This window comes from Ornithorhynchus anatinus, chromosome 3 (genome assembly GCF_004115215.2).
Source record: "Ornithorhynchus anatinus isolate Pmale09 chromosome 3, mOrnAna1.pri.v4, whole genome shotgun sequence".
Taxonomy (NCBI): Eukaryota; Metazoa; Chordata; class Mammalia; order Monotremata; family Ornithorhynchidae; genus Ornithorhynchus; species Ornithorhynchus anatinus.
Window position 1 is genome coordinate 5603710 of NC_041730.1, and position 25112 is coordinate 5628821.

The following is a 25112-nucleotide window of genomic DNA, read 5'->3' on the forward strand; positions in this document are numbered from 1 at the left end:
CAATCAGTGGAAATTATTGAGCACCAAAGGCATGTCCGGTCCTGCATGGAAGACTTGGGAGACCACAAAAGAGACAAGATTCCTTCCCACAAGGAGCTTACAATCTCCAGAGGCAGCTGCAGGGAATTTCTGGCCAGTTGCCAACCCTGTGCCCCAATCCCAACCTCCACCCAGCCCCCTTGCCTTCACCTCCTACCTGGGAAAGTCTCCCCCCATATTTCTTCTCTTTTGGGAGGAGCCTGGCACTCCAACCTTCCCCCTTCCCTTCCCCTGCCCCTCCCCTACCCCCCCAACCTCTATATGTGGTCGTTTCCTGCCCTTGGAGGCTCTGTCCGCTCTCTCCCGCCCTCCCTCATGGCCCTGCTGGCCCTGCTGCTCCCCTGCCTTCTGGCCCCGCTGGGAGGGGTCGTCACCATGGCCTCCCAGGGACCCAGCGGCCAGGTAAGCTTGGGGATGACATCCCCTCCTTACCAACCCTGCCCCATCCCTGCCTCAACCCCACCTCAAGCTGCTTCACCTGACTGCCCCTTGGAGACCGAGATTCAAACCCTAACAGGGTTCCTGGCCCCAAGAGCCCCTTCCCCTCTAGTTTGCCCCGTGACCCACACTGACCTGACAACCCCTCAGGGGTCAGGTGGTGTAGCCCCCAGCCCCAGCTCCCCTCCTGGGAAACCGGCAAAGCCCCCGCTCCCCGCTTTCCTCATGGGGTCCCTCCATGCCAGGGGGTGAGAAAGACCAGTTGATTCTGATTCCCCCCTTAAGCCCCTCCAGCAGCATGGCCTAGTGGATAGAGCACAGGCCTGGGAGTCAGAAGGTCATGGATTCTAATCCCAGCTCTGCCACATGTCTGCTGTGTGACATTGGGCAAGTCACTTCACTTTTCTGGGCTTCAGTTCCCTCTTCTGTGAAATGGGGATTGAGACAGTGAGCCCCATGAGGGAGAGGGACTGTGTCCAAACCTTTTTGCTTGTATCCATTGCAGCGCTTAATACAGTGCCTGGTAGACAGTAAGTGCTTAACAAATACCACCATGATTATTATTATTATTTTTCACCTTGTGGCTCTCACTCACCTTAGAGTTGGGATACATAACCTGGAGTCCGTCCCAGCTGCCCTCACCTCCCCCACTACACTGTATCCTCTTCCATCTCTCCTCCAGAACCAGCACCCCCAGCCTCTCCCTGACACAACTCTGGAGCTGATGGACAAATTCAAGGAATTCCAGATTCGCTACAATAAGAGCTACGAGGACCAAGCAGGTACCGATGGGCTGTGGGGTCGCAGTCGATTGTATTTATTGAGCCCTTACTATGTGCCGAGCACTGTACTAAGTGCTTGGGAGAGTACAATAGAACAATACCACAGACATTTCTTGCCTACAGTGAGTTTACAGTCTAGAGGCGAAAAGCATCCTTTGTTTCTTCGGGCTTCAGTCTGGGGCTCTGCACACGGTCAGCAGCGGGGACTAGTGGAAAGAGCTTGGCCTGGGAGTCAGAGGACTTGGGTTCTAAACCCTTCTCTGTCACTTGTCTGCTGTGTGACCTTGGGTGAGTCCCCTGGCTTCTCAGCTGCCTCATCTGTGAAACGAGGATTGCATACCTGTTCTCCCTCCTACTTATAATGTTGGTATTTGTTAAGCACTTACTATGTGCAGAGCACTGTTCTAAGTGCTGGGGTAGATACAGGGTAATCAGGTTATCCCACATGAAGCTCACAGTCTTCATCCCCATTTTACAGAGGAGGGAACTGAGGCACCGAGAGTGAAGTGACTTGCCCACAGTCACACAGCTGACAAGTGGCAGAGCCGGGATTCAAACCCACGCCCTCTGACTCCCAAGCCCGGGCTCTTTCCACTGAGCCACGCTGCTTCTCTAATACTTATACCACGAGCCTCATGTGGGACAGTGACTGTCCTAACTGATTGACTCATATCTACCCCAGCGCTTAGAACAGTGCTTGACCCATAGTAAGCCATTAACAAATACCACAAAAAAGTAAGACCTCAGTGAACACCACTAATTGATTGATTGATTGAGGCTGCCCCCCCAGCAGCTCTGAGAATACTCTGAACGCCCCCATCCCATCCCACACTCTCACTGGATGCCTCCAATCTTATGAACAGGGTGACTACTTGTCCTGTGTGAGGACTGGGAGAGTTTTGGGAGGAGGTGTGAAAGCCAAACAAAAAAGGGTCTATTCTTCTCCCATTCTTTCATTCAATCCTATTTGTTGAGTGCTTACTGTGTGCAGAGCACAGTACTAAGCGCTTGGGAAAGTACAATAGAACAATAAACAGTGACATTCCCTGCCCATAATGAGCTGACAGACAGCTACAGTAGTCTCTTCCCTTCCCCCCACAATGCATCTTTTTCCATTCCCTTTTCTGTCTATTTAAGTATATCAAAGGGAGGAGGAATGACCATTTTGCAGCTGAGGTAACTGAGGCCCAGAGAAGTGTGGTGACACAGCAGATGAGTGGCAGAGCCCGGATTAGAAACAAAAAGCTCTGACTTTCCGTGCCCTGGCTCTTTCCACTAGACCATCCTGCTTCCTCGAGGGCAGAGATCACACCTACCAACTGCATCGTATCATATTCTTCCAAGTGCTTAGTTTTTCATTAATTCATTCATTCAATAGTATTTATTGAGCGCTTACTATGTGCAGAGCACTGTACTACGTGCTTGGAATGTACAAATCAGTAACAGACAGAGACAGTCCCTGCCCTTTGACAGGCTTACAGTCTAATTGGGGGAGACAGACAGACAAAAACAATAGCAATAAATAGAATCGAGGGGATGAACATCTCATTAAAACAATAGCAAATAAATAGAATCGAGGTGATGTACATCTCATTAACAAAATAAATAGGGTAATGAAAATATATACAGTTGAGCAGACGAGTACAGTGCTGAGGGGAGGGGAAGGGAGAGGGGGAAGAGGAAAGGGAAAGGGGGGAAAAGAGGGTTTAGCTGAGGAGAGGTGAAGGGGGGGTAGAGGGGGAGCAGAGGGAGCAGAGGGAAAAGGGGAGATCAGCCTGGGAAGGCCTCTTGGAGGAGGTGAGCTTTAAGTAGGGTTTTGAAGAGGGGAAGAGAATTAGTTTGGCAGAGGTGAGGAGGGAGGGCGTTCCAGGACCGTGGGAGGACGTTCCAGGACCGCGGGAGGACGTGGCCTGGGGGTCGACAGCGGGATAGGTGTGAACGGGGAACGGTGAGGAGGTGGGTGGCAGAGGAGTGGAGCGTGTGGGGTGGGCAGTAGAAAGAGAGAAGGGAGGAGAGGTAGGAAGGGGCAAGGTGATGGACAGCCTTGAATCCTAGAGTGAGAGGTGGGTGGCAGAGGAGTGGAGCGTGTGGGGTGGGCAGTAGAAAGAGAGAAGGGAGGAGAGGTAGGAAGGGGCAAGGTGATGGACAGCCTTGAATCCTAGAGTGAGAGGTTTTTGTTTTGTGCAGAGGATGATAGGCAGCCAGAGGAGGTTTTTAAGAAGGGGAGTGACAGGCCCAGAGCACTTCTGCAGGAAGATGAGCCGGGCAGCGGAGTGAAGAATAGACTGGAGCGAGGAGAGAGAGGAGGAAGGGAGATCAGAGAGAAGGCTGACACAGTAGTCTAGCCGGGATATAACGAGAGCCTGTAGCAGTAAAGTAGCCGTTTGGGTGGAGAGGAAAGGGAGGATCTTGGCGATATTATAAAGGTGAGACCGGCAGATTTTGATGACGGATCGGATGTGTGGGGTGAACGAGAGAGCCGAGTCAAAGATGACACCGAGGTTGCGGGCCTGAGAGACAGAAAGGATGGTCGTACCGTCCACGGTGATAGGGAAGTCAGGAAGAGGACAGGGCTTGGGAGGGTAGATGAGGAGTTCAGTTTTGGCCATGTTGAGTTTTAGGTGGCGGGCAGACATCCAGGTAAAGACATCTTGGAGGCAGGAGAAGATACGAGCCTGAAGGGAGGGGAAGAGGAAGGGGCAGAGATGTAGATCTATGTGTCATCTGCATAGAGATGATAGTTGAAGCCGTGCGAGTGGATGAGTTCACCGAGGGAGTGAATGCATATGGAGAACAGAAGGGGGCCAAGAACTGATCCTTGAGGAACCCCAACAGTTAGAGGATGGGAGGGGGAGAAGGAGCTCGCAAAGGAGACCGAGAACAAACGGCCAGAGAGATAAGAGGTTAACTGGGAGAGGACTGAGTGCGTGAAGCCAAGGTGAGATAAGGTGTGGAGGAGAAGGGGGTGGTCAACAGTGTCAAAGGCAGCTGAGAGGTCAAGAAGGATTAGGATAGAGTAGGAGCCATTGGATTTGGCAAGAAGGAGGTCGTGGGTGACCTTAGAGAGAGCAGTCTCAGTAGAGTAGAGGTGATGAAAGCCAAATTGAAGGGGGTCCATGAGAGAATGGGAGTTAAGGAATTCAAGGCAGCGAGTGTAGATGACTCGTTCTAGGAGCTTGGAAAGGAAGGGTAGTAGGGCGATAACTGGAAGGGGAAGTGGGGTCGAGAAAGGGTTTTTTTAGGATGGGGGAGACATGGGCATGTTTGAAGGCAGAGGGGAAGAAGCCATTGGAGAGTGAGTGGTTAAAGATAGAAGTTAAGGAGGGGAGGAGGGAAGGGGCGATGGTTTTAAAAACATGAGTGGGAATGGGGTCGGAGGCACAGGTGGAGGGTGTGGCACTTGCGAGGAGGGAGGAGATCTCCTCTGAGGATACTGCAGGGAAGGATGGGAAAGTGGGGAGAGGGTTGGGGGGGAGGCAGAAGGGGGAGGGGTGACTTTGGGGAACTCAGACCTGATTGCGTTAATTTTTGTTGTCTGTCTCCACCTTCTAGACTGTGAGACCATTGTTGGGTAGGGACTGTCTCTATCTGTTGCTGAATTGTACTTTCCAAAGGATTAGTACAGTGCTCAGCACACAGTAAGTGCTCAATAAATACAATTAAATGAATGAATGTTCTGTGCACAGTGTGTGCTCGATTGATGATCCGGGTGGGTGGGTTTCCCAGAACCCTCTCCTCTCCAGGCTTCCCAACTCTCGGCCCAGCCCCTGGCCGGGGTAGGTTGCCACCCACAGCATCTAATTCCCACAGAGCACGCGCGACGCTTTGAGATCTTTGTCCAGAACCTGGCCCGGGCCCGGAAGCTGCAGGAGGAGGACCAGGGTACGGCGGAGTTTGGGGTCACTCCCTTCAGTGACCTCTCAGGTACGTGCATCCCCAGAGCTTCTCTTCCCCACGGGGCCCCAGCCCCTCTGGAGGAAGGGGAGACGGAGAGTCGGAGCCCGGGGGAAATAGGTTGGGGGCTCCCAGGCACCACGGTCCCCTTCAGCCCTCCTATCGGCCTCCCTGTGGCCCGGCGGAGCTGACTCCCAGGACCCTTCTCCTGCCTCCCCAGAGGACGAGTTTCTCAGTCTTTACGCGCCCAGATTCAGGATGCCCACCAGTTGGGTAAATCAAACAGCCAGGATCCCCGCGGGGCCTCTCCGTGCGGAAACTTGTGACTGGAGGAAAGAAGGGGCCGTCACACCGGTCAAAAATCAGGTACTGACCCCTGGGCCCCAGGCCCCCCCCTTTACTCTGCCCCACCTGGACCTGTTATCACACCCAACTTCATCCTCTTCACCTCCAGGAGGCTCTGGCTCCCCCAGCGCCCCCAGCTTCTCCCTGTGGGGAAAGAACCACCTGAAGTCCTGATATCTACCCAGTGTTTGGCACAGGGTTTGGTACCTAATGAGCCCTTTTTCAATCCTTCCCAAACACAAACACACACACTGTGCCTCTACCCTCTGTGGACACTTTGCCTCATTTTAATGGTGGCTGAGGGTCCAGAAATCTCCCCTCAACCCAGTCTTACTGGGATAAGCTGGTTGGGGCTGGGGCGAGGATGGGGGGGAATGGGGGATGGGGATGGGGACAAGGACCGTAAGCTCCTTGTGCGCTGGGATCTACATCTAACAATTCCATCATATTGGACTCCCCCAAGCACTTGGTCCAGTTATCTTCTGTGGTGGACTCGGTCCACTGACGGATTGACCGGAGAGTGGAGGTAAGTGCTGGGGTCTTAGGTGGCACCCCCAGTCCTGCTGTTCTCCCCAGGGAGACTGCGGCTCCTGTTGGGCCTTTGCCGCCGTCGGCAACGTGGAGTCCATGTGGTACCTCAGGGCCAGCAACCGACTCGTCTCTCTCTCGGAGCAAGGTAGCCCCCGGGGGGACGTGGCCGCTCGGCCCCAGGCCATCGCGTTGGGGGAAGATACGCCAGCCCATCAAAGGGAGAACCCCCCGCCCCATCCCCGGCCTCTGCCGGGCAGCAAGGCCTAGTGGCTAGAGCCCAGGCCTGGGAGTCAGAAGGACCTGGATTCTAACGGGTTCTTAGAGAGGCAGCACGGCTTAGTGGAAAGAGCACGGCCTTGGGAGTCAGAGGATGTGGGTTCTAATCTTGGCTCTGTCAATTGTCCGCTGTATGACTTTGGGCAAGTCACTTAAGTTCTCTGTGTCTCAGTTACCTCATTTGTAAAATGGGGATTAAGACTGTGAGCCTGGTTTGGGACAACCTGGATTACCGTACTTAGCCCAGTGCCTAGAACAGTGCTTTGGCACACAATAAGCACTTAACAAATACCGTTATTATTATTACTATTATTATTATCCCAACTCTGACACTTGTCTGCTGGGGGACCTTGAGCAAGTCACTTCACTTCTCTGGGCCTCAGATACCTCATCTGAAAAATGGGGATTAAGAGCGGGAGCCCCACCTGGGACAGGGACTGTGTCCAACCCGATCTGCTTGTGTCCACCCCAGTGCTTACTAAGGTGCCTGGCATATAGTAAATATTTAATAAATATCACAGTTCTTTTTCTTCTTCTTCTTCAGAGGTGTTGGACTGTGGTCCCCGTAGGAGTAGCTGTAACGGTGGCTACCCCTCGGACGCCTTCCTCACCGTAATGCAAGACAGTGAGTCCCGGCAGCTCCCGCAACGGCCCCTCCTCACTCGGCTTCCTCCGTCCCCGTCCGACTCCCACCCTCCCCATCCTGAGCCCAGACCCTCCTTCATCCTCCCCTCCCAGTTCCTGGGGGTAGGGGGTGGATCCCGGAGGGACGAGGGTGAGCTGCATCTCCTATCCCCAGATGGTCTGGCCAGTGAGAGAGACTACCCCTACAAGGCACGTGCCAGGCGGGACAGATGTCAGGCCAATAAGTTAAGGGTCGCCAGGATCCACAGCTTCACCAGACTGCCCCCAAATGAGCAGGGTGAGTCTCCGGACGTCTGAGACCTGGGGTGGGAGGTGCCGGCCCTTCCGGGATCCACTTGAACGGGAATCCCACCAGATTCTCCCCGCCTCCCCTGGCTTCGGGTTGACTCCCCTGGGTTGGGGAGGGCTGGGGAAACCGGGAAGAAGCAGGCCCAGAGGGGCTAATCTTGCGCAGTAGAGGGAGCTTTCCTGGGAGGCGAGGACTTGGTTCAATCTGCTTAGCTGGCCTCTATCCTGGCGCTTAACACAATGCTTGGCCCATCCTGAGCTGTGACCACTTCGATCCAATCACTTATCCTATCCCGCTTTGATTACCGCTTTGATCGGCGTCCTCGCCGACCCCCCTGCCTCCTGTCTCTCCCCGCTCCAGCCCATACTTCCCTCTGCCATCCAGATCCTCTTTCTACCACAATGTTCAGGCCGGGTTTCCCACTTGAGAAACTCGGATGGTTGCTCACCTGCCGCCACATTCATTCGATCGTATCTAGTGAATGCTTACTGTGTGCAAAGCACTGTATTAAGCGTTTGGGAAAGTACACTAGAAGAACAGACACATTCCCTGCCCACATCCAGCTCACAGCCTAGAAGATCAAACAGAAACTCCTCACTTCTGGCTTTAAAGTAGTCAATCACCTTGCCTCCTCCTCCTACTACCCAATCCACACACATCCCTTCTCTAACGTTAATCTTCTCACGGTACCTGGATCTGCCTACTATCGCTTACATCCTGCCTCTAGCCTGGAACACCCTCTCTCCTCAGATCTGATAGACAACAACTCTCCCCCACTTCAAAGCTTTTTGAAGGTCTATCTCCTCCAAGAGGCCTTCCCTGACTAAATCCTCTTTGCCTTTTCTTCAACTCCCTTCTGCCTTGACTTGCTGCCTTTATTTCCCCCCGTTGAAGCTGGGTTGCTTCATTTGGGGATGGGGCGGCGGAGAGGAGAAACCTTTCCCCGAAACCCCCACCTTCCTCCCCTGCAGGAATGGCCCGGTACGTGGCTGACAAAGGACCCATCACCGTATGCATCCACATGCCGGGGCTGCAGGTGAGGCTGGGGCGTTTCTTGATAAAGCATGTTAGGGGCTTACTATGTGCCAGGCACCGTTCTAATCTTTGGAATAGATACAAGCTCATCAGTTTGGGCACAGTCCATGCCCCACGTGGGGCTCATCCCCATTTTCCATATGAGGTAACTGAGGCATAGAGATGTGAAGTGATTTGCCCAAGGTCACACAGCCAACAACGAGGCAAAGCAGGGATTGGAACCCAGGCCCTCTGACTCCCAGGCTTGGGATCTTTCCACTAGACCATGGTGCCTCTCATTCAGACCAACTTTGGGGTGTGTGTATGGGGGGGTGATGGCAGCCTTTGTCTTTTGTACAAACACTGCGTTCAGTCCCAATCAGCACCCCTTCCCCCCCGCATCTTTTCCTCCAGCTCTACGTCAGGGGAGTTATGCACCCGTCCCTCCATAACTGCAACCCCAATGCACCACACTGTATCCTGCTGGTGGGCTTTGGCTTCGGTGAGTTGGGGAAGGCTCGGAGGGCCAGGGAGAAGAGAGGGGCCAGAGGCTGGGGTCGGCACCACAGCTCCCCGTCTCCCTCCTCTTCCATCCCTAGATGGTGGTTACCCTCAGTGGATCCTGAAGAATTCTTGGGGCCCGGAATGGGGAGAGAAGGTGAGCTGGGGGTCGGGGAGGGGAAATGAGGGAAGCTGGGGTTGGGGAAAAGAGGGTACCAGCCCTCAGCTCCTCTCTCATCAGGGCTATTTCCGGCTGTATCGTGGGAGCAATGCCTGTGGGATCGCCAATTATCCCATCACTGCCCTGGTCAGAGGTTCCAAACTCCAAGTCATCTGCCCGTCGTGAGACCCTCAGCCCTGTCTACCCGATGGGCTGCATTACCCTATTCCCCCCACCACCCCCTCCCTGTGGCTCCAGCAGGGACCACCCCCAACTGCTGACCCGCCCCAAACAATCCTGAGTCCCAGCCCATCCTTGGAATGACCTGGAAGAGGTCTTTTAGGTGGAGACGGCCGGTCTGGGCCAATTCCCTAATTTCTTCCGGTTTCCCGACCACCTGCTTAGGGCTACGTCCCGTGCCCACTTTCCCCACCACCCCCTGCCTCCAGCCCCCCAATCACCCACTTAGGGCTGCATCTCCCTGCCCATTCCCCCCACATCTCCCCGTAGTCTCCCTCCGGCTCCCCGACCACCGGCTTAGTTAGGGCTGAGTCCCCCTGTCACCATCCCTCCGCACACACATCTCTCTCTCTCGCTCCTCTGCCCCCAGATGAGGCCTGGGCGTTTCCTTAATCCCCTGAGCAGCAGGACCCTGCCTCCGTAGTCGCTGCAGCCATTTTATGTCACCATTTTACCAGAGTAAATATCAAGTCCGGGAGGCGGAGGGTGGCGGCCATTCCTCTCACCCCAAGGAAAGGGGTCATTTGAGATACAGGCAGGGGAGGCAGCTCTGGAGAGTCCCCATGTAGCGGTCCCAGAGCGCCCTGTGCCTGCCAGGGAGGAGAAGGAAGGGGAAGCACCACTAAGAGGCTGTTCTCTCGACTGGAAGCTCCCGGAGGGGAGGGTTCATGCCTGCCTATCCTACTGTCCTTTCACAAACTTAGCTTAGAAGGCGCTCAATAAAGATGATTGATGGATGGATTGGTACATTGTTTGGAGAGGGGGCATTAGAGGGGGCAGTAGGGTGTTGGGGTGGGGGTTCTTAGCCAGAGCAGCAAAGACTCTGGCCAGGGAGTGGGGCAGGGGAGACGGCCCCATTGGATTTGCCTCAATGCCAGCAGATTCTGGGGAGCGATTGGGTTCCCGACCAACAGGAACCCACCATCCCACGTGGCAGGGGGAGGCAGTGGCCTCGAGGAGTTGAAGGGCACGGTCTGGGCCCGAAGGATGGTGGGAGGGCAAAGGGGGTGAGGCGTCTCACCAGAAGCCATTCAGAGAACGGTCAGAGGCCAAATACTAGATGAGGAAGAGGCGCACATCAGTGAGCGGCCAGCGGTTCGAGTGGCAGGGCTCCACAAACTGGAAGGAGTGAAGGTGGGGGGGGCGGTCAGCGAGGGGATGTGGGGGAGGGGAGGGGGACAGAGGGGCACAGTTTGACAGGCCTCTTTACCTTTCCCCTTCCACTCTCAGGCACCTCCCAAACTGGACTCCCTCTCTGCTGGGAACAGGTTGGGGCTAGAAAGTGGGGGGCTGGGGGAGGGCGGTTCACTTTCTCCAGGAAGTGACGAAGAGATCGTGCGCATCCTTGGTGTGGGTCAACTTGGAGGCTATGTTCGCCAGCTCGGGACAGGTTCTGTGAGACCCAAATCCACCTTCCTCTTCCATTCTCCCTCCCACCTCTGCTCCCCCAACTTCCTCCTCAGTTCTCCCTCCCACCACCTTCACTCTCCAGCTTTTCCTCCCATCCCTGCTCCTGCCCCTTCACCCTTCAGCTCTCCTTCCTACCTCCTCCAGCTCTCCCCTCCCATCCCCAAACCCGCCCATCATTTGTCCTGGCCCTGGCCAAAGGCATCAGAAGCACCCCCTCCTTGTGGCAGAGCTGCCCCCTAACCTACCGGCCCCATGGAGCCTCACCCCAGGCCCAGTTCCCAGGATGGGATTTAGAAACAGCGGGGCCTAGTGGGAAGAGCCTGAGCCTGGGAGTCAGAGAACCCATTGGTTGACCTTGGGTAAGCCAGTAGCCTCACTTCCATCCAACTCCTCCGCACCTCTAGCGCCATTCCCTCCACCAGGACAATCCCCCACCCCCACCCATGCCGCTCCCCCTTCCAGCCTCAGCCAACTGTGGATTGGAGAACCCCCGCTCCACTGTGGGGAAGCTTCCCTTCATCCTTGACCTGTTCCTGATTCAGTCACTGCTCCTCCTAACCATCACTGAAACCTGGCTCTCCCCAGCTGACATGGGTCTCTCCTGCTGCTCTCTCGAGAGGGGGCCTCTTCTTCACCCTCTCCCCCAGACTCAGTGGCTTCTTTCTCACGCCCCAATGCCACTTTTGCACCATCATTCAATAGTATTTATTGAGCTTTTACTGTGCAGAGCACTGTATTAAGTGCTTGGGAGAGTACAACAATAAACAGACACACTGTCTGCCCACAGTGGGCTTACAGTCTAGAGGGATGGGAGACAGACATGAATAGAGATAAATAAATGAGAGATTTGGATATAAGTGCTGTGGGGCTGAGAGGGAAGAAGAGCAAAGAGAGTGACTCAGGGCGACAAAGAAGGGAGTGGGAGTAGAGGAAAGGGGAGCTTAGTCAGGGAAGACCTCTTGGAGAAGATGTACCTTCAGTCAGGTTTTGAATGGGGGGAGAGAGTCATTGTCTGTCCACCTCCCCCATCCCTTCCTTAAGAGTGCTTAAAAGGTAATGGTGAGGAGTCTTTGTTTGCTACCGAGGTGGATAGGCAACCACTGGAGATGTTTAAGAGGGGGTGGAGGTGACATGTCCTGAACGTTTTTGTGGAAAGATGATCTGGGCAGCAGAGTGAAGTATGGACTGGGGTGGAGAGAGCCAGGAGGTTGGGAGGTCAGCCAGAAACCTGATGCAATAATCTAGGCAGGTTAGGATCAGTGTATTAACCTGACATCAGCTTATATGGAGAGGATGAATGTATTATCGTGACAGCAGTTTCTATGGAGCGGAAAGGGTGGATATTAGCAATGCTGTGAAGGTGGGACAGACAGGATTTGGTGACAGATTGAATATGCTGGTTGATTGAGAGAGAGGAGTCAAAGATGATGCCAAGGTTGTGAGACGGGAAGGATGGTGGTGCCTTCTACAAGGATGGGAAAGTCAGTGAGAGGACAACGTTGGGTTGGGGTGGGGGTAGGGGGAGATGAGGAGCTCTGTTTTGGACATGTTAAAATTGAGGTGACTGAAGGACAATCCCAGTAGAGATGTCCTGAAGGCAGGAGGAGATGCGAGCTGGGAGTTCCTCAACTCCACTGCCCTCCTGCTTCACCCCACCTCGCTCACTCACCAACTTGGACATATACTCCATCTCCTCATCTCTAGCCATTGCACCATCTCTACCCTCACCGATTTGGAAATCCCTCTATCTGACCCCAACATCCTCACCCGCCTTCTCTCCCACACACCCCCTCCCCACAGATCTGTCCTGATTCCTCATAGAGACCTCTCATTTTTTGACTCCATCCAATTTTCTCAAGTCATCGTGCCCCATTTAGCCTCCAGCTACCTTTCCTTGATGACCAAACTGACACTCTCATTCATTCATTCAATCGCATTTATTGAGCACTTACTATGTGCAGAGCACTCTACTAAGCACTTGGGAAAGTACAATACAACAATAAACAGTGACATTCCATGCCCATAACAAGCTGACAGACAGCTATGGTCTCTTCCCTTCACCCCACAACACATCTTTTCCCATTCCCTTTTCTTTCTGTCTCCTCGATTCCCAAGACTGTGGTGGGCTGCCCTGGCTCGCCCCCTCTAGCCGTGCCCCTTTCCTCTCCCCAGACTACTGCGACCCCTCACTGAGGCCCTGGGATCGAGGGGGTGGAAGAAGAAGGATCCAGATAGGGGGAGGAGCTGGAGAGGAAAGAATCAAGCTGCTGGCAACCCTCAGCCCCTGCTGGCTGTGAAGATGGCACAGTGGGTGATTGTTAGGTTCTAGGAGAGGTCAGGTGGGATGGAGAGGCTTTGGGGGAGACCTCCAGAGCGGAGATGGAGACTACTTGTTTCTGAGGTGGGGACCCAGGCTGAAAGAGGTCGGAAACTTGACTCTTTGTTGACTACCCAGTCACCAAGTCCCCCCGGTCCTATCTTCCACAACATCTCCGGAATCTCCTCCTTCCTCAACATCCAAACTGGCTGTATACTGATTTTAATGCCTGTCTTCCCCTCTAAACTGCAAACTCCTTTGATTAAATGGTATCTGTTAAGCACTTACTATATGCTAAGCATTGTTCTAAACGCTGGAGTAGATAGAGACAAGATCATCAGGTTGGGCACAGTCCCTGTCCCACACAGGTCTCGAGTCTAAGTCAAAGGGAAGACTGCTGGCTCAGGTTTGGTGGGGGGGCGGGGCAGGTAGGGCCGGGGGAGGTTCTGGGGGAGGGGACGATGCGAGAGGTGGGCAAGGGTTAGATGGAAGTAAAAATGTTGGTATTTGTTAAATGCTTACTACATGCCAAGCAGTGTTCTAAGCACTGGGGTAGATACAAGGTCATCAGGTTGTCCCACATAGGGCTCACAGACTTCATCCCCATTTTACAGATGAGGTAACTGGGGCATAGAGAAGTTAAGTGACTTGCCCACAGAAACACAGCTGACTAGCGGCGGAGTCGGGATTAGAACCTGTAACCTCTGATTTCCAAGCCCGAGCTCTTTCCACTGAGCCACGCTGTGAAGTTAGGGGCTTTTCCAAGGTCACCCAGAGGGTCGTATAACTCCCAGGCCCGGGCTCCTCCCACCAGGCCCCGCTGCTTTTAAAACCCATCCGGGGCACCGGGCCTGGGGTGAGGCTCCATCGAGGCGGTAGGTAAAGGGGCTGCCTAATCCCAACATCCGCGGGCCCCTCTAGTATCAATATATCAATTCATCCATCCTTTATTGAGCACCTTCTAAGCTAAATTTGCGAGAGAACAGTAGGATTGGCGGGCAGGAGCCCTCCCCTCCGGGAGCTTCCAGTCGAGCGAATGGCCTCCTACCTGTGCTCCCCCTTCCTTGCCCTCCCCCGGCAAGTACTGGGTGCCCTGGGACCACTACACCAGGAACCTCCGGAACTGCCTCCTGAGCCTGCATCATGACCGACCCCTTTCCCCTGGGGGGAGGACTGGCCACCACCCTCCGCCCCGCAGACTCGACCCCCAACTCCACGGTGACAATAAAATGGCTATGGCGGCGACTTTGGAGGCAGGGTCCTGCTGTTCAGGGGATTAAGGAGAAGTCTAGGCCTCAGCTGGGGACAGAGAAGCATGAGGGAGAGGTGTTTGTGTGGAGGGATGGTGATGGGGGACTCAGCGCTAGCTAAGCTGGAGGTCGGGGAGCCGGAGGGAGACCAAGGGGAGCTGCGTGGGGAGTGGGCAGGGGGACGCAACCCTAAGCAGTTGGTCGGGGGGAGGAGGAGGTGTGGGGAAAGTGGGCAGAGGGACACGGCCCTAAGCAGGCTGCTGGGGAACCGGAGGGGCTGGGGGAGTGGCCCAGATCAGCTATCTCTGCCCACGAGACCTCTACCAGGTCATTCCAAGGACGGGCTGGGATTTGAGATTGTTTGGGGAGGGTCAGAAGGCGGGGGCGGTCTCCGATGGAGCCGCGGAGGAGGGAGCGGTGAGAGGTTTAGGGTAATGCACGCCATCGGGAGGACATGGCTGATGATCTCACGCTGAACGGGAGACGTGGGGTTTTTGAACCTCTGACCACGGCAGAGATGAGATAATTGGCTAGGCCACAGGCGTTGCTCCCACGATGCAGCCGGAAATAGCCCCGTTGGGAAAGGCGGTGAGGGCCGGTCCAAGGGGAGCCCCTCCCCTCAACCCCTCACCCTTCATTTCCCCTCCCCCACCCCCAGCTCACCTCTTCTCCCATTTTGGGTCCCGAGAATTCTTCAGGAACCTTATCTACGGATGGAGGAAGAGGGAGGCTGGGAATTGTGGGGCTGATCCTAGCCTTGGATTTCCCTCCCTCCCTACCCACCAAATCTTTCCCAACTCACCAAAGCCAAAGCCCACCAGCAGGACACAGTGCGGTGCACTGGGGTCACAGTTATGGGTCACAGATGCGTAACTCCTGTGACATGCAGCTGGAGAAAAATTTTGGGGGCCTGATTAGAGTTGACCACTGTCTTTGTACAAAAGACAAGGTCTACCGGCACCTCCGTCCCCCCTCCCTCCCCCACCCCCCGATAACCCCCACACGTCCCAAGTCGGGATGAATGAGAAGCAGCATGACCTAGTGGAGGGAGCCCAAGCCTGGAGTCAGAGGGCCTGGGTTCTAATCCCCGCTTCTCCACGTATTGGCTGTGTGACTGGGTCAAATCACTTCACTTCTCTACCGTTGTCCACAAGAACCGACCGACTGGCAGCCCGGCCTATGGAGCAGAACTGAGACGACAAGAGTGACTCCATTCTAGTGAGTCCAGGACTTCCTTCCATTTTATGATCCCCTCCAGTTTGTGAAATTGTGGACCCCCGGACAAGAAAGATAACCACAACATTCTTTTGACTCCCATGTCAAGAATCCGTGGTCACTTCATGTCGTTAACCCCTGACTGCATCTGCTAATTGTCGACTGCGCATCTGCTTATCTCTGGAAAATAGGAACCGAACCCAGGGACTGATGGCGAACTCCCCCATTCCTCCCTTCCTCACTAATTGGCTGTCTGCTTCGATAAAGGCAATGTCCTGAGGGAGGCTCGGGGCTACACGCCACTCGTATCCCACCGGGATGAACGGCCGTGTAGCCACTCTCCTCCTTTCTGCGTGATCCTGGACTCCTGTCTCCGGATGTTTCTATCTATAGCACCACCTGGGGTAATCGAACCCTATGATCGGAATTGCCCATCTTCACTCTGACACTTTCAGGTTATTTTTCGAGGACATCTATGCCTCAGTTCCCTCATCTGGAAAATGGGGATGAAGACTGGGAACTCCCCGTAGGATACGGAGTGTACTCAACCTGATGAGCTTGTATCTACCCCAGAGCTTAGAGCAGGGCCGGCCACACAGTAAGCGCCCAAGGTACCGTATCAAAAAAGGCCCCAGCCTCACCTGCAGCGGCGGCATGTTGATGATTGGTAGCCACGTTTCTGCAAGGCTGTGTGCGTGTGTATGCGGGGGTTCGGGCGCCAGGCTTCCTCCTCCTCCTCCTCCTCGTCCTGCTCCTCCTCCTCCTCGTCCTGCTCCTCCTCGTCCTGCTCCTCCCCCTCCTCGTCCTCCTCCTGTTCCTCCTCCTCCTGTTCCTCCTCCTCCCCCCTCCCACCGCCCCCAAGGGGAGCCCCCGGGGCGGACCCCGGCCCTGCGTCTCGGGCCGCTGTGCCCTCCTCTGGCCACCAGGGGGGGGGGGGGGGGCAGCGCTCCCAACGGGGGTGGCCGGGGGCGCCACGGCGACCCCTACTGGCCCGAGGCCCGCGGTGCGGCCAGCCAGCCCCCTCGCATCTGAGGAGGGCGGGCGTTCCGGGCCAGAGGCGGGATTTGGGCGAGATGGATAGATCCAGGTACAGTGAGAAGATTGGCGTTAGAGGAGGGAAGTGAGAGGGCTGGGTCGTAGTAGGAGGGGGCAAGGTGAATGAGTTCTTTAAAGCCACTGGGGAGGAGTTTCTGACTGTGAGCTTGTTCATTCAATAGTATTTATTGAGCGCTTACTATGTGCAGAGCACTGTACTAAGTGCTTGGAATGAACAAGTCGGCAACAGATAGAGACAGTCCCTGCCGTTTGACGGGCTTACGGTCTAATCGGGGGAGACGGACGGACGAGAACGATGGTGATAAATAGAGTCGAGGGGAAGAACATCTCGTAAAAACAATGGCGACTAAATAGAATCGAGGCGATGTACAATTCATTATCAAAATAAATAGGTAATGAAAATATATATACAGTTGAGCGGACGAGTACAGTGCTGAGGGGATGGGAAGGGAGAGGGGGAGGAGCAGAGGGAGATGGGGGAAAAGACGGTTAAGCTGCGGAGAGGTGAAGGGGTGGTGGTAGAGGGAGTAGAGGGAGAAGGGGAGCTCGGTCTGGGAAGGCCTCTTGGAGGAGGTGACTCCAGTCATTCCTTCCCTCTGCCTCCCAGATCATCTTTCTACCAAAACGTTCAGGCCGTGTTTCCCCGCTTGAGAAACTCCAACAGTTGCCCATCCACCGCCACATTCAGTTTGGGGGAGGTGAGGGGAAGAGAATCAGTTTGGCAGAGGTCAGGAGGGAGGGCGTTGCGGGACCGCGGGAGGACGTGGCCCGGGGGTCGACGGCGGGATAGGCGAGACCGAGGGACGGTGAGGAGGTGGGCGGCGGAGGAGCGGAGCGTGCGGAGTGGGCGGTGGAAAGAGAGAAGGGAGGAGAGGTAGGAAGGGGCAAGGTGATGTAGAGCCTCGAAGCCTAGAGTGAGGAGTTTTTGTTTGGAGAGGAGGTTGATAGGCAACCACTGGAGGTGTTTAAGAAGGGGAGTGGACATGCCCAGATCGTTTCTGCAAGAAGATGAGCCGGGCAGAGGAGTGAAGAATAGACCGGAGCGGGGCGAGAGAGGAGGAAGGGAGATCGGAGAGAAGGCTGACACAGTAGTCTAGCCGGGAAATAACGAGAGCCCATAGCAGTAAGGTAGCCGTTCGGGTGGAGAGGAAAGGGCGGATCTTGGAGATATTGTAAAGGTGAAACCGGCAGGTCTCGGTAACGGATAGGATGCGTGGGGTGAACGAGAGAGACGAGTCAAGGATGACACCGAGATCGCGGGCCCGAGAGACGGGAAGGATGGTCGTGCCATCCACGGTGATAGGGAAGCCTGGGAGAGGACCGGGTTTGGGAGGGAAGATGAGGAGCTCAGTCTTGCAAGATGAGGAGCTTGTTGTGGACAGGGAACGTGTCTGCTGTTCTAACATACTTTCCCAAGTGCTTACTACAGTGCTTTGCACACAGTAAGCACTCATTAAATACGATGGAATGAATGTGCCGGTGGATGGGTAACTGTCGGAGTTTCTCGAGCGGGGAAACACGGCCTGAACGTTTTGGTAGAAAGATGATCTGGGAGGCAGAGGGAAGGAATGACTGGAGTGAGGATAGGAGGGAGGTGGGTGGTGAGCCAGGACGCTGATCAAAGCGTTATCAAAGTAGGATGGATAAGTGATTGGATTATCGAGATCGCAGGTCAGGATGGGCCAAGTATTGTGTTAAGTGCTGAGGTAGAAGCCAGCTCAGCAGATTGAACAGTCCCTGCCTCCCGGGGATTTGGAAGACTTCCTCTCCCTTTGGAGCATAGCTCCTCCGGGCCTCCTTTTTCCCGGTTTCCCCAGCCCTCCCCTGCCCCGGGGAGTCAGCCGGAAGCCAGACGCGGACAGGGACTGGGAGGAATCTGGTGGGATTCCCGTTCGAGGGGACCCGGGAGGGCCGGCACCCCCCACCCCTGATCTCAGCACCCTGGAGACTCACACATCTCATCTTGGGGCAGTGTAATGAAGCTATGGATCCCGGCGCCCCTTGACTTATTGGCCTGGCATCCGTTGGGCCTGGCCTGGTTCTTGTAGGGGTAGTCCTTCTCACTGGTCAGGCCCCCTGAGGGCGAGAGATTTGGCTCACCCTCATCCTTCCGGGGTCCCTCCTACCACCCCCAGGAGCTGGGAGGGGAGGAGGAAGGAAGGTCTGGGCTCAGGACGGGGCGGGCGGGAGTCAGGTGCGGCCCGAGAAAGCCTAGGGAGGAGGGGCCATTCGGGAGGCGCCGATACTCACTGTTGAACATCATGGTGACAAAGGCGTCCTTGGCGTAGCCACCCTGACAGCCATCCCTACAGCGACCACAGTCCAACACCTCTGAAGAAGAGGTAAAGAAAAAGAAGAAGAAGCATTATGGTATTTGTTAAGTGCTTACTAGGTGCCAGGCAATGGATACAAGCAGATCGAGATGGACACAGTCCCTGTCCCACCTGGGACTCGTGGTCTTAATCCCCATTTTACAGATGAGGTAACTGAGGCCCAGAGAAGTGAAGCAACTGGCCCAAGTTCTCATAGCAGACAGGTGGCGGAGTTGGGAAGAGACCCTACGTCCTTCTGAATCCCAGGCCCGGGATCTAGCCACTGGACTCCGCTGCCTAGGAGAGTTTGGGGGTGTGGCGGGGGGCTCTCCCCACGATGGGCTGACTTGTCCTCCCCCTACGCTGTGGCCTGAGACCGAGTGGCCACGTCCTCCGGGGGCTACCTTGCTCCAGAGGGAGACGAGTCGGTTGCTGGCCCTGAGATACCACATGGACTCCACGTTGCCGATGGCGGCGAAGGCCCAACAGGAGCCGCAGGATCTCTGGGGAGAACGGCAAGACTGGGGGCGCCGCCCAAGACCCCAGCACTTCCCTCCACTCTCCCGTCAATCCGTCACTGGGATTTACTGAGCTCTGACCGTGGTGCAGAGCACTGGACTAAGTACTTGGGAGAGGCCAATATGATGGAATTGGTAGACGCGATCCCAGTCCACAAGGAGTTTATGATCCCTGTCCCCGTCCCCATTCCCCACCCTCCCCTGGGCCCAGCCAATTTAGCCCAGTAAGGCTGGGAGGTGGGGTGGGTGGGGGGATTTCTGGGCCTTTGGCCACTGTTAAAATGAGGCTGAGGGTCCACAGAGTGTAGAGGCACAGGGCACAGTGTGTGTATCTAGGGGAGGGCTTGATAAAGGGCTTATTAGGTGCCCAGCCCTCTGTTGTAGAAATAAGGGCATCAGGGGAGTTGTGGTTCCTTCCCCCACAGGGGAAGTTGGGGAAGTTGGAACAGTCAAAGGCTTCTGGATGTGAGAGGATGAAATCGGGAGGTGGCTGGGAGGGTGAAAATGGGTCCAGGCAGGGCAGAGTTAAGGGGAGGGCCTGGGGCCCAGGGGTCAGTACCTGACTTTTGATGGGTGTGATGGCCCCTATTTTCCTCCAATCACAAGTCTGCCTGAGGAGAGGCCCCTCGGGGACCCTGGCCGCTTGATTTGCCCAACCGGAGAGCATCCCGAATCTGGGCGTGTAAAGACTGAGAAACTCGTCCTCTGGGGAGGGAGGAGAGGGGTCCTGTCAGACCGTTCCCCTGGGCTGCAGGAAGGCCGGCGGGAAGGCCGACGGGGGCTGTGGGGCCAGAGAGCCCCCCACCTATTTCCCCCCAATCCCGGCTCTCTGTCTCCCCTTCCTCCAGAGGGGCTGGGGGGTCAGGGGGCAGGAGGAGAGGTCCCGGGGAAACACATACCCGAGAGGTCACTGAAGGGCGTGACCCCAAACTCTGCCGTTCCCATGTCCTCCTCCTGCAGCTTCTTGGCCCAGGCCAGGTTCTGGACAAAGATCTCGAAGCATCACGCGTGCTCTGTGGGAATTATTTGCTGTGAGCAGCAACATCCCCCCTGCCAGGGTCTGGGCCGAGGGTTGGGGGACCCGGAGAGGAGAGGGTTCTGGGAAATCCACCCGCCCGGGGCATCTATTCATTCATTCATTCATTCAATAGTATTATTGAGTGCTCACTATGTGCAGAGCACTGTACTAAGCGCTTGGAATGTACAAATAGGCAACAGATAGAGACAGTCCCTGCCCCTGACGGGCTTACAGTCTAATCGGGGGAGACGGACAGACAAGAACAATAGCAATCTATTGAGCACAGACCGTGCACAGAACCCAGGACTAAGCACTTGGGAGAGTATGATACGCTGGAGTTGGTAGACGTGATCTCTGGCCTTGAGGAAGCAGCATGGCCTAGAGGAAAGAGCCAGGGCTTCGGAGTCAGAGGTCATGGGTAGTAATCCTAGCTCCGCCGCTCGTCTGCCCTGTGACCTGGGGTGAGTCGCTTCACTTCTCTGGGCCTCAGTTACCTCAACTGCAGAATGGGGATTCATTCCTCTTCCCTTTGGCTTAGACTGGAGTCCTAGGTGGGACAGGGACTGTGCCCAACCTGATGATCTTGTCTCTACCTACTCCAGCGTTCAGAATAATGCTTAGCATATAGTAAGAGCTTAACAGATACCATTTAATCCAAAGAGGATACAGTTTAGAGGGGGAGACAGATATTAAAATCAATTACAGGTAAGGGAAGCAAGAATTGTAAGTGTATGGACACAAGGGCTGTAGAGCTGGGGGGAGTAAAGAAGTGCTTGGTGGGTGAGGACTCAAGTGCAAATGAGGTAGAAGGGAAAATATGATGGGGAGGTGGACAGGGAAGGCTTCCTGGAGGAGTCGTGGTTTAAGCAGGACTTCGAAGTTAGAAAGAGTGGTGGTCTGCAGGATGTAAAGTGAGAGGAAGTTCCAAGCAGGAGGAGGGGGTGAGCATAAGAGTCGGGGTGAGAAAGGAGACCGAGGCACTGTGAGAATATTGGTGTCAGAGAAGCAACATGTGTGGGTCACAGTGAGAGAGGAGTGAGGAGAGGTTGGAGGGGTGAACCGTCAGCGCCTCAAATCCGACGGTGGCAAGTTTCTGCTTGATGCGGAGAAGGACGGGCAACCGCTGGAGGTTTCTGAGAAGCGGTGATGTGTGCGGCACGGTGTTTTAGAAAAACGATCCGGGCGACAGAGGGAAGTTGGAAGAGCGGGGAGAGACAGGAGGCGGGGAGGCCAGCGAGGAGGCCAATAAAGGAGTCGAGGCAGGATTGGGACAAGCGTTTGGATGGACGTGGTGCCCGTTTGGATGGAGAGGAAGGAGGAGATTCTGGAGACGTTGCGGAAGATAGGCCTGGCGGGATTTGGGTCTCAGCCTGGGTCTCCACCTCAGAAACAAGTAACCCCCCACCCACAGCCTCTCCATCCCACCTGACCTCCCCACCAACCTAAGAGCCACCCTCCCTGCCCTCTCCAAAGCCGGCAGTGGGTGAGAGTTGCCGATAGCTGGCCTCTCTCCCCCCGACTGGATCCTTCTTCTTCCTCCCATTCCCCGGGGCCTCAGCAAGGGGTCGCAGCAGTTTGGGGATGGAGGAGGGGCACGACTTGGGGGCTGGACCAGGCCATGCCACTGTAGTCTTGGGAATGGAGGAGATGGAAAGGAAAAGATGCATTGGGGGTTGGGGGAGGAGAGTGTAGCAGTCTGACCATTCATTGTGGGCAGGGAATATCACTGTCTGTTATTGTACTTTCCCAAGCACAGTGCTGTGCCTACAGTAAGCATTCAATAAATACAAGTGAACGATTGAATGAATGAGTGAGAAAAGAATAGACATTTCCCTTTTGGCTTTCACACCTCCTGCCCAACCTCTTGGGGTTCTGACACACAACTTTAGTCACCCTGTTCACACGATTGGAGGCATCCAGCGAGAGTTATGGGGGTGGGGTGGGGTCCAGAGTGTTCTCAGAGCTGGGGGGAGGGAGGGGCAGCCTCAATCAATCAATCAATGGGGTTCATTGATTGCTTTTTTATGGTATTAACAGCTCACTATAGGTCAAGCACTGTTCTAAGCACTTGGGTAGATACAGGTAAACCAGGAAGGACCTAGTCCCTGTGCCCCATGAGGTTCCGGCTTCGATTCCCGGCTCTGCCACTTATCGGTTGTGTGACTGTGGGCAAGTCACTTAACTTCTCTGTGCCTCAGTTACCTCATCTGTAAAATGGGGATTAACTGTGAGCCTCACGTGGGACAACCTGATTACCTTGTGTCTACCCCAGCGTTTAGAACAGTGCTCTGCACATAGTAAGCGCTTAACAAATACCAACTTAACTTCTCTGTGCCTCAATTACCTCATCTGTCAAATGGGGATTAAAACTGTGAGCCCCACATGGGACAACCTGATCACCTTGTATTCCCCAGCGCTTAGAACAGTGCTTTGCACATAGTAAGCGCTTAACAAATACTACAATTTATTTTATTTTTTATTTTGTAAGGTGTATGGCCGTGGGCAAGTCACTTCACTTCTAGCGTGGCTCAGTGGAAAGAGCCCGGGCTTGGGAGTCAGAGGTCATGGGTTCGAATCCCTGCTCTGCCACTTGACAGCTGTGTGACTGTGGGCAAGTCACTTAACTTCTCTGAACCTCAGTTACCTCATCTGTAAAATGGGGGTTAACTCTGAGCCTCACTTGGGGCAACCTGATTACTCTGCATCAGTGCTCTGCATATAGTAAACACTTCATTCAATTCAATAGTATTTATTGAGCGCTTACTATGTGCAGAGCACTGTACTAAGCGCTTGGAATGAACAAGTCGGCAACAGATAGAGACAGTCCCTGCCGTTTGACGGGCTTACAGTCTAATCGGGGAAGACAGACAGACAAGAACAATGGCAATAAATATTAATGTAAGGTAATCGGTGAAGGAACTATAATGAGAATAAAAACGTTAAAAAAGATTAATAATATCAAGAGAAAATAAAGTCTTCTATGTCATCCTCAGTTGAGAATTTTTGATAATCTTCGAGCTAGTTTTTCGAGTGGGTGGGAGATTAGGAAAAGAGCTGTTGGTTTCGTGATTTTTTTTCTTTTTTTTTTAACGAATCAGGCTCAGCCTCAGCTTTACCTGTCGCTGGCCCAGTCGTGGCTCTCATTATACACAAGCAGCATTCCGGCCTAGATACAGGGGAAGAAATGGCCTGTGCCAATGACCAGCAGTTAGTCCAGCAGCTTTTGCAGCAACTCGTCCTCTGCTCAGGGGCGGGTGGTGTGGCTATTGAGGGACAATTCAGTGTCTTGGGTCGCGTTGCTCTCCAGCTCCAGGTTCTACACCATAAGAGGCTCCAGCACCTTGGCCAGGGGTACTGCAGGTCCGACCTGCTCAAGGTAGTTGCCCTTGAAGGGATCAAAGACGCCCCCCGAGAACTGCAGTTCTTTCGGAAAGGAGCGCAACATGGCTTTAGAGAACCTTAGTTGGCGGTAGTAAACTCAGGGGGAAATAGAGGAACAAAGGTGAATCATTTTCAGATTTTCTATTTGTGGAAGGGGAAGTGAGGAATCATACCGAGTCAATTGACGGGTGACTTAACAAATACCAACATTATTATTATTATTATTCCCTCGTCTGTAAAACGGGATTGAGACTGTGAGCCCTGTGTGGAACAGGCACTGTGTCCAACCCTATTTGGTTGTATCCACCCCAACCCAGTGCTTAGTGCAGTGCTTGGCACAAAGTTAGCGCTTAAATACCATTATAATTGTAATGAGGATCAACTATAAGTAGGAGGGAGAACAGGTATTCAATCGCCATTTTACAGATGAGGTAGCTGAGAAGCTAAGGGATTTGCCCAAGGTCACACAGCAGACAAGTGACAGAGGCAGGATTAGAACCCAGGTCCTCTGACTCCCAGGCCGAGCACTTTCCACTAGGCCCTGCTGCTGACCGTGTGCAGAGCCCCGCATTGAGGCCTGAAGAAATAAAGGATCTGTTCCTCCTCTAGACTGTAAACTCGTCGTGGGCAGGAGCTGTCTGTTCTATTGTTGTTTTGTCCTCTCCCAAGCTCGTAGCACAGTGCCCGGCACACAGTAAGCGCTCAATAGAACGATCGACCGCGGCCCCGCGGCCCACCGGTACCTGCTCGGTCCTCGTAGCTCTTATTGTAGCGAATCTGGAATTCCTTGAATTTCTCCATCGGCTCCAGACGTGTGTGGGGGGGGAGGATTGGGCTGGAGGTCCTGCAGGAGAGATGGAAGAAGGAACGGCGTGGTGGGGAGGGAGGGCAGCTGGGACCAGACTTCGGGGTCCATACCCCAAAGCGTAAGTAAGGCGTGCGAGCCACAAGGTGAAGAATAATGATAACGGTGGCATCTAATAATAATAATAATAATGTTGGTATTTGTTAAGCGCTTACTATGTGCAGAGCACTGTTCTAAGCGCTGGGGTAGACATAGGGGAATCAGGTTGTCCCACATGGGGCTCACAGTCTTAATCCCCATTTTACAGATGAGGTAACTGAGGCCCAGAGAAGTTAAGTGACTTGCCCACAGTCACACAGCTGACAAGTGGCAGAGCTTGTGAAGCGCTTACTAAGTGCCGGGCACTGTACTAAGCACTGGGGTGGATATAAGCAAATAGGGTTGGGAACAGTCCCTGTCCCATGTAGGGCTCACTGTCTCAATCCCCATTTAACAAGTGAGGTAACACAGAGAAGTGAAGTGACTTGCCCATGGTCAGACCCAGCAGACAAGTGGCAGAGCTGGGATTAGAACCCATGACCTTCTGACTCTTTGGCCCATGTTCTATCCACTCTGCCACGCTGCTGGAGGGGCTTAGGGGGAGAATCAGTGTCAGACATATTCTCCGCACCCCCTG

The 25112-nt window shown here is 54.5% G+C and overlaps 2 protein-coding genes across 2 annotated transcripts in view; both read left to right on the plus strand.

Annotated features, from left to right (window-relative positions):
- Positions 1-354: 354 nt before the first annotated feature.
- LOC100080544 (cathepsin W-like) lies at positions 355-5672 on the plus strand. The gene is made up of 4 exons (XM_029061610.2): positions 355-441; positions 1166-1259; positions 5070-5183; positions 5374-5672. Exons 1-4 carry the CDS (start codon positions 355-357, stop codon positions 5670-5672), a joined length of 594 nt encoding a protein of 197 aa, XP_028917443.2.
- A 1438-nt stretch (positions 5673-7110) lies between these two features.
- LOC120638262 (cathepsin W-like) overlaps positions 7111-25112 on the plus strand; it is a 98760-nt gene continuing 80758 nt past the window's right edge. Inside the window, exon 1 of the mRNA XM_039911357.1 lies at positions 7111-7227. The gene's annotated coding sequence lies outside the window, so the exon portion shown is untranslated. The remainder of the gene's footprint in view (positions 7228-25112) is intronic.

Coding starts and splice junctions, on each gene's coding strand:
- LOC100080544 (XM_029061610.2), top strand. CDS start 355: ATGGCCCTGCTGGCCCTGCTGCTCCCCTGCCTTCTGGCCCCGCTGGGA. Junction 442..1,165: donor CCCAGGGACCCAGCGGCCAG/GTAAGCTTGGGG, acceptor CTCCAGAACCAG/CACCCCCAGCCTCTCCCTGA. Junction 1,260..5,069: donor GAGCTACGAGGACCAAGCAG/GTACCGATGGGC, acceptor TAATTCCCACAG/AGCACGCGCGACGCTTTGAG.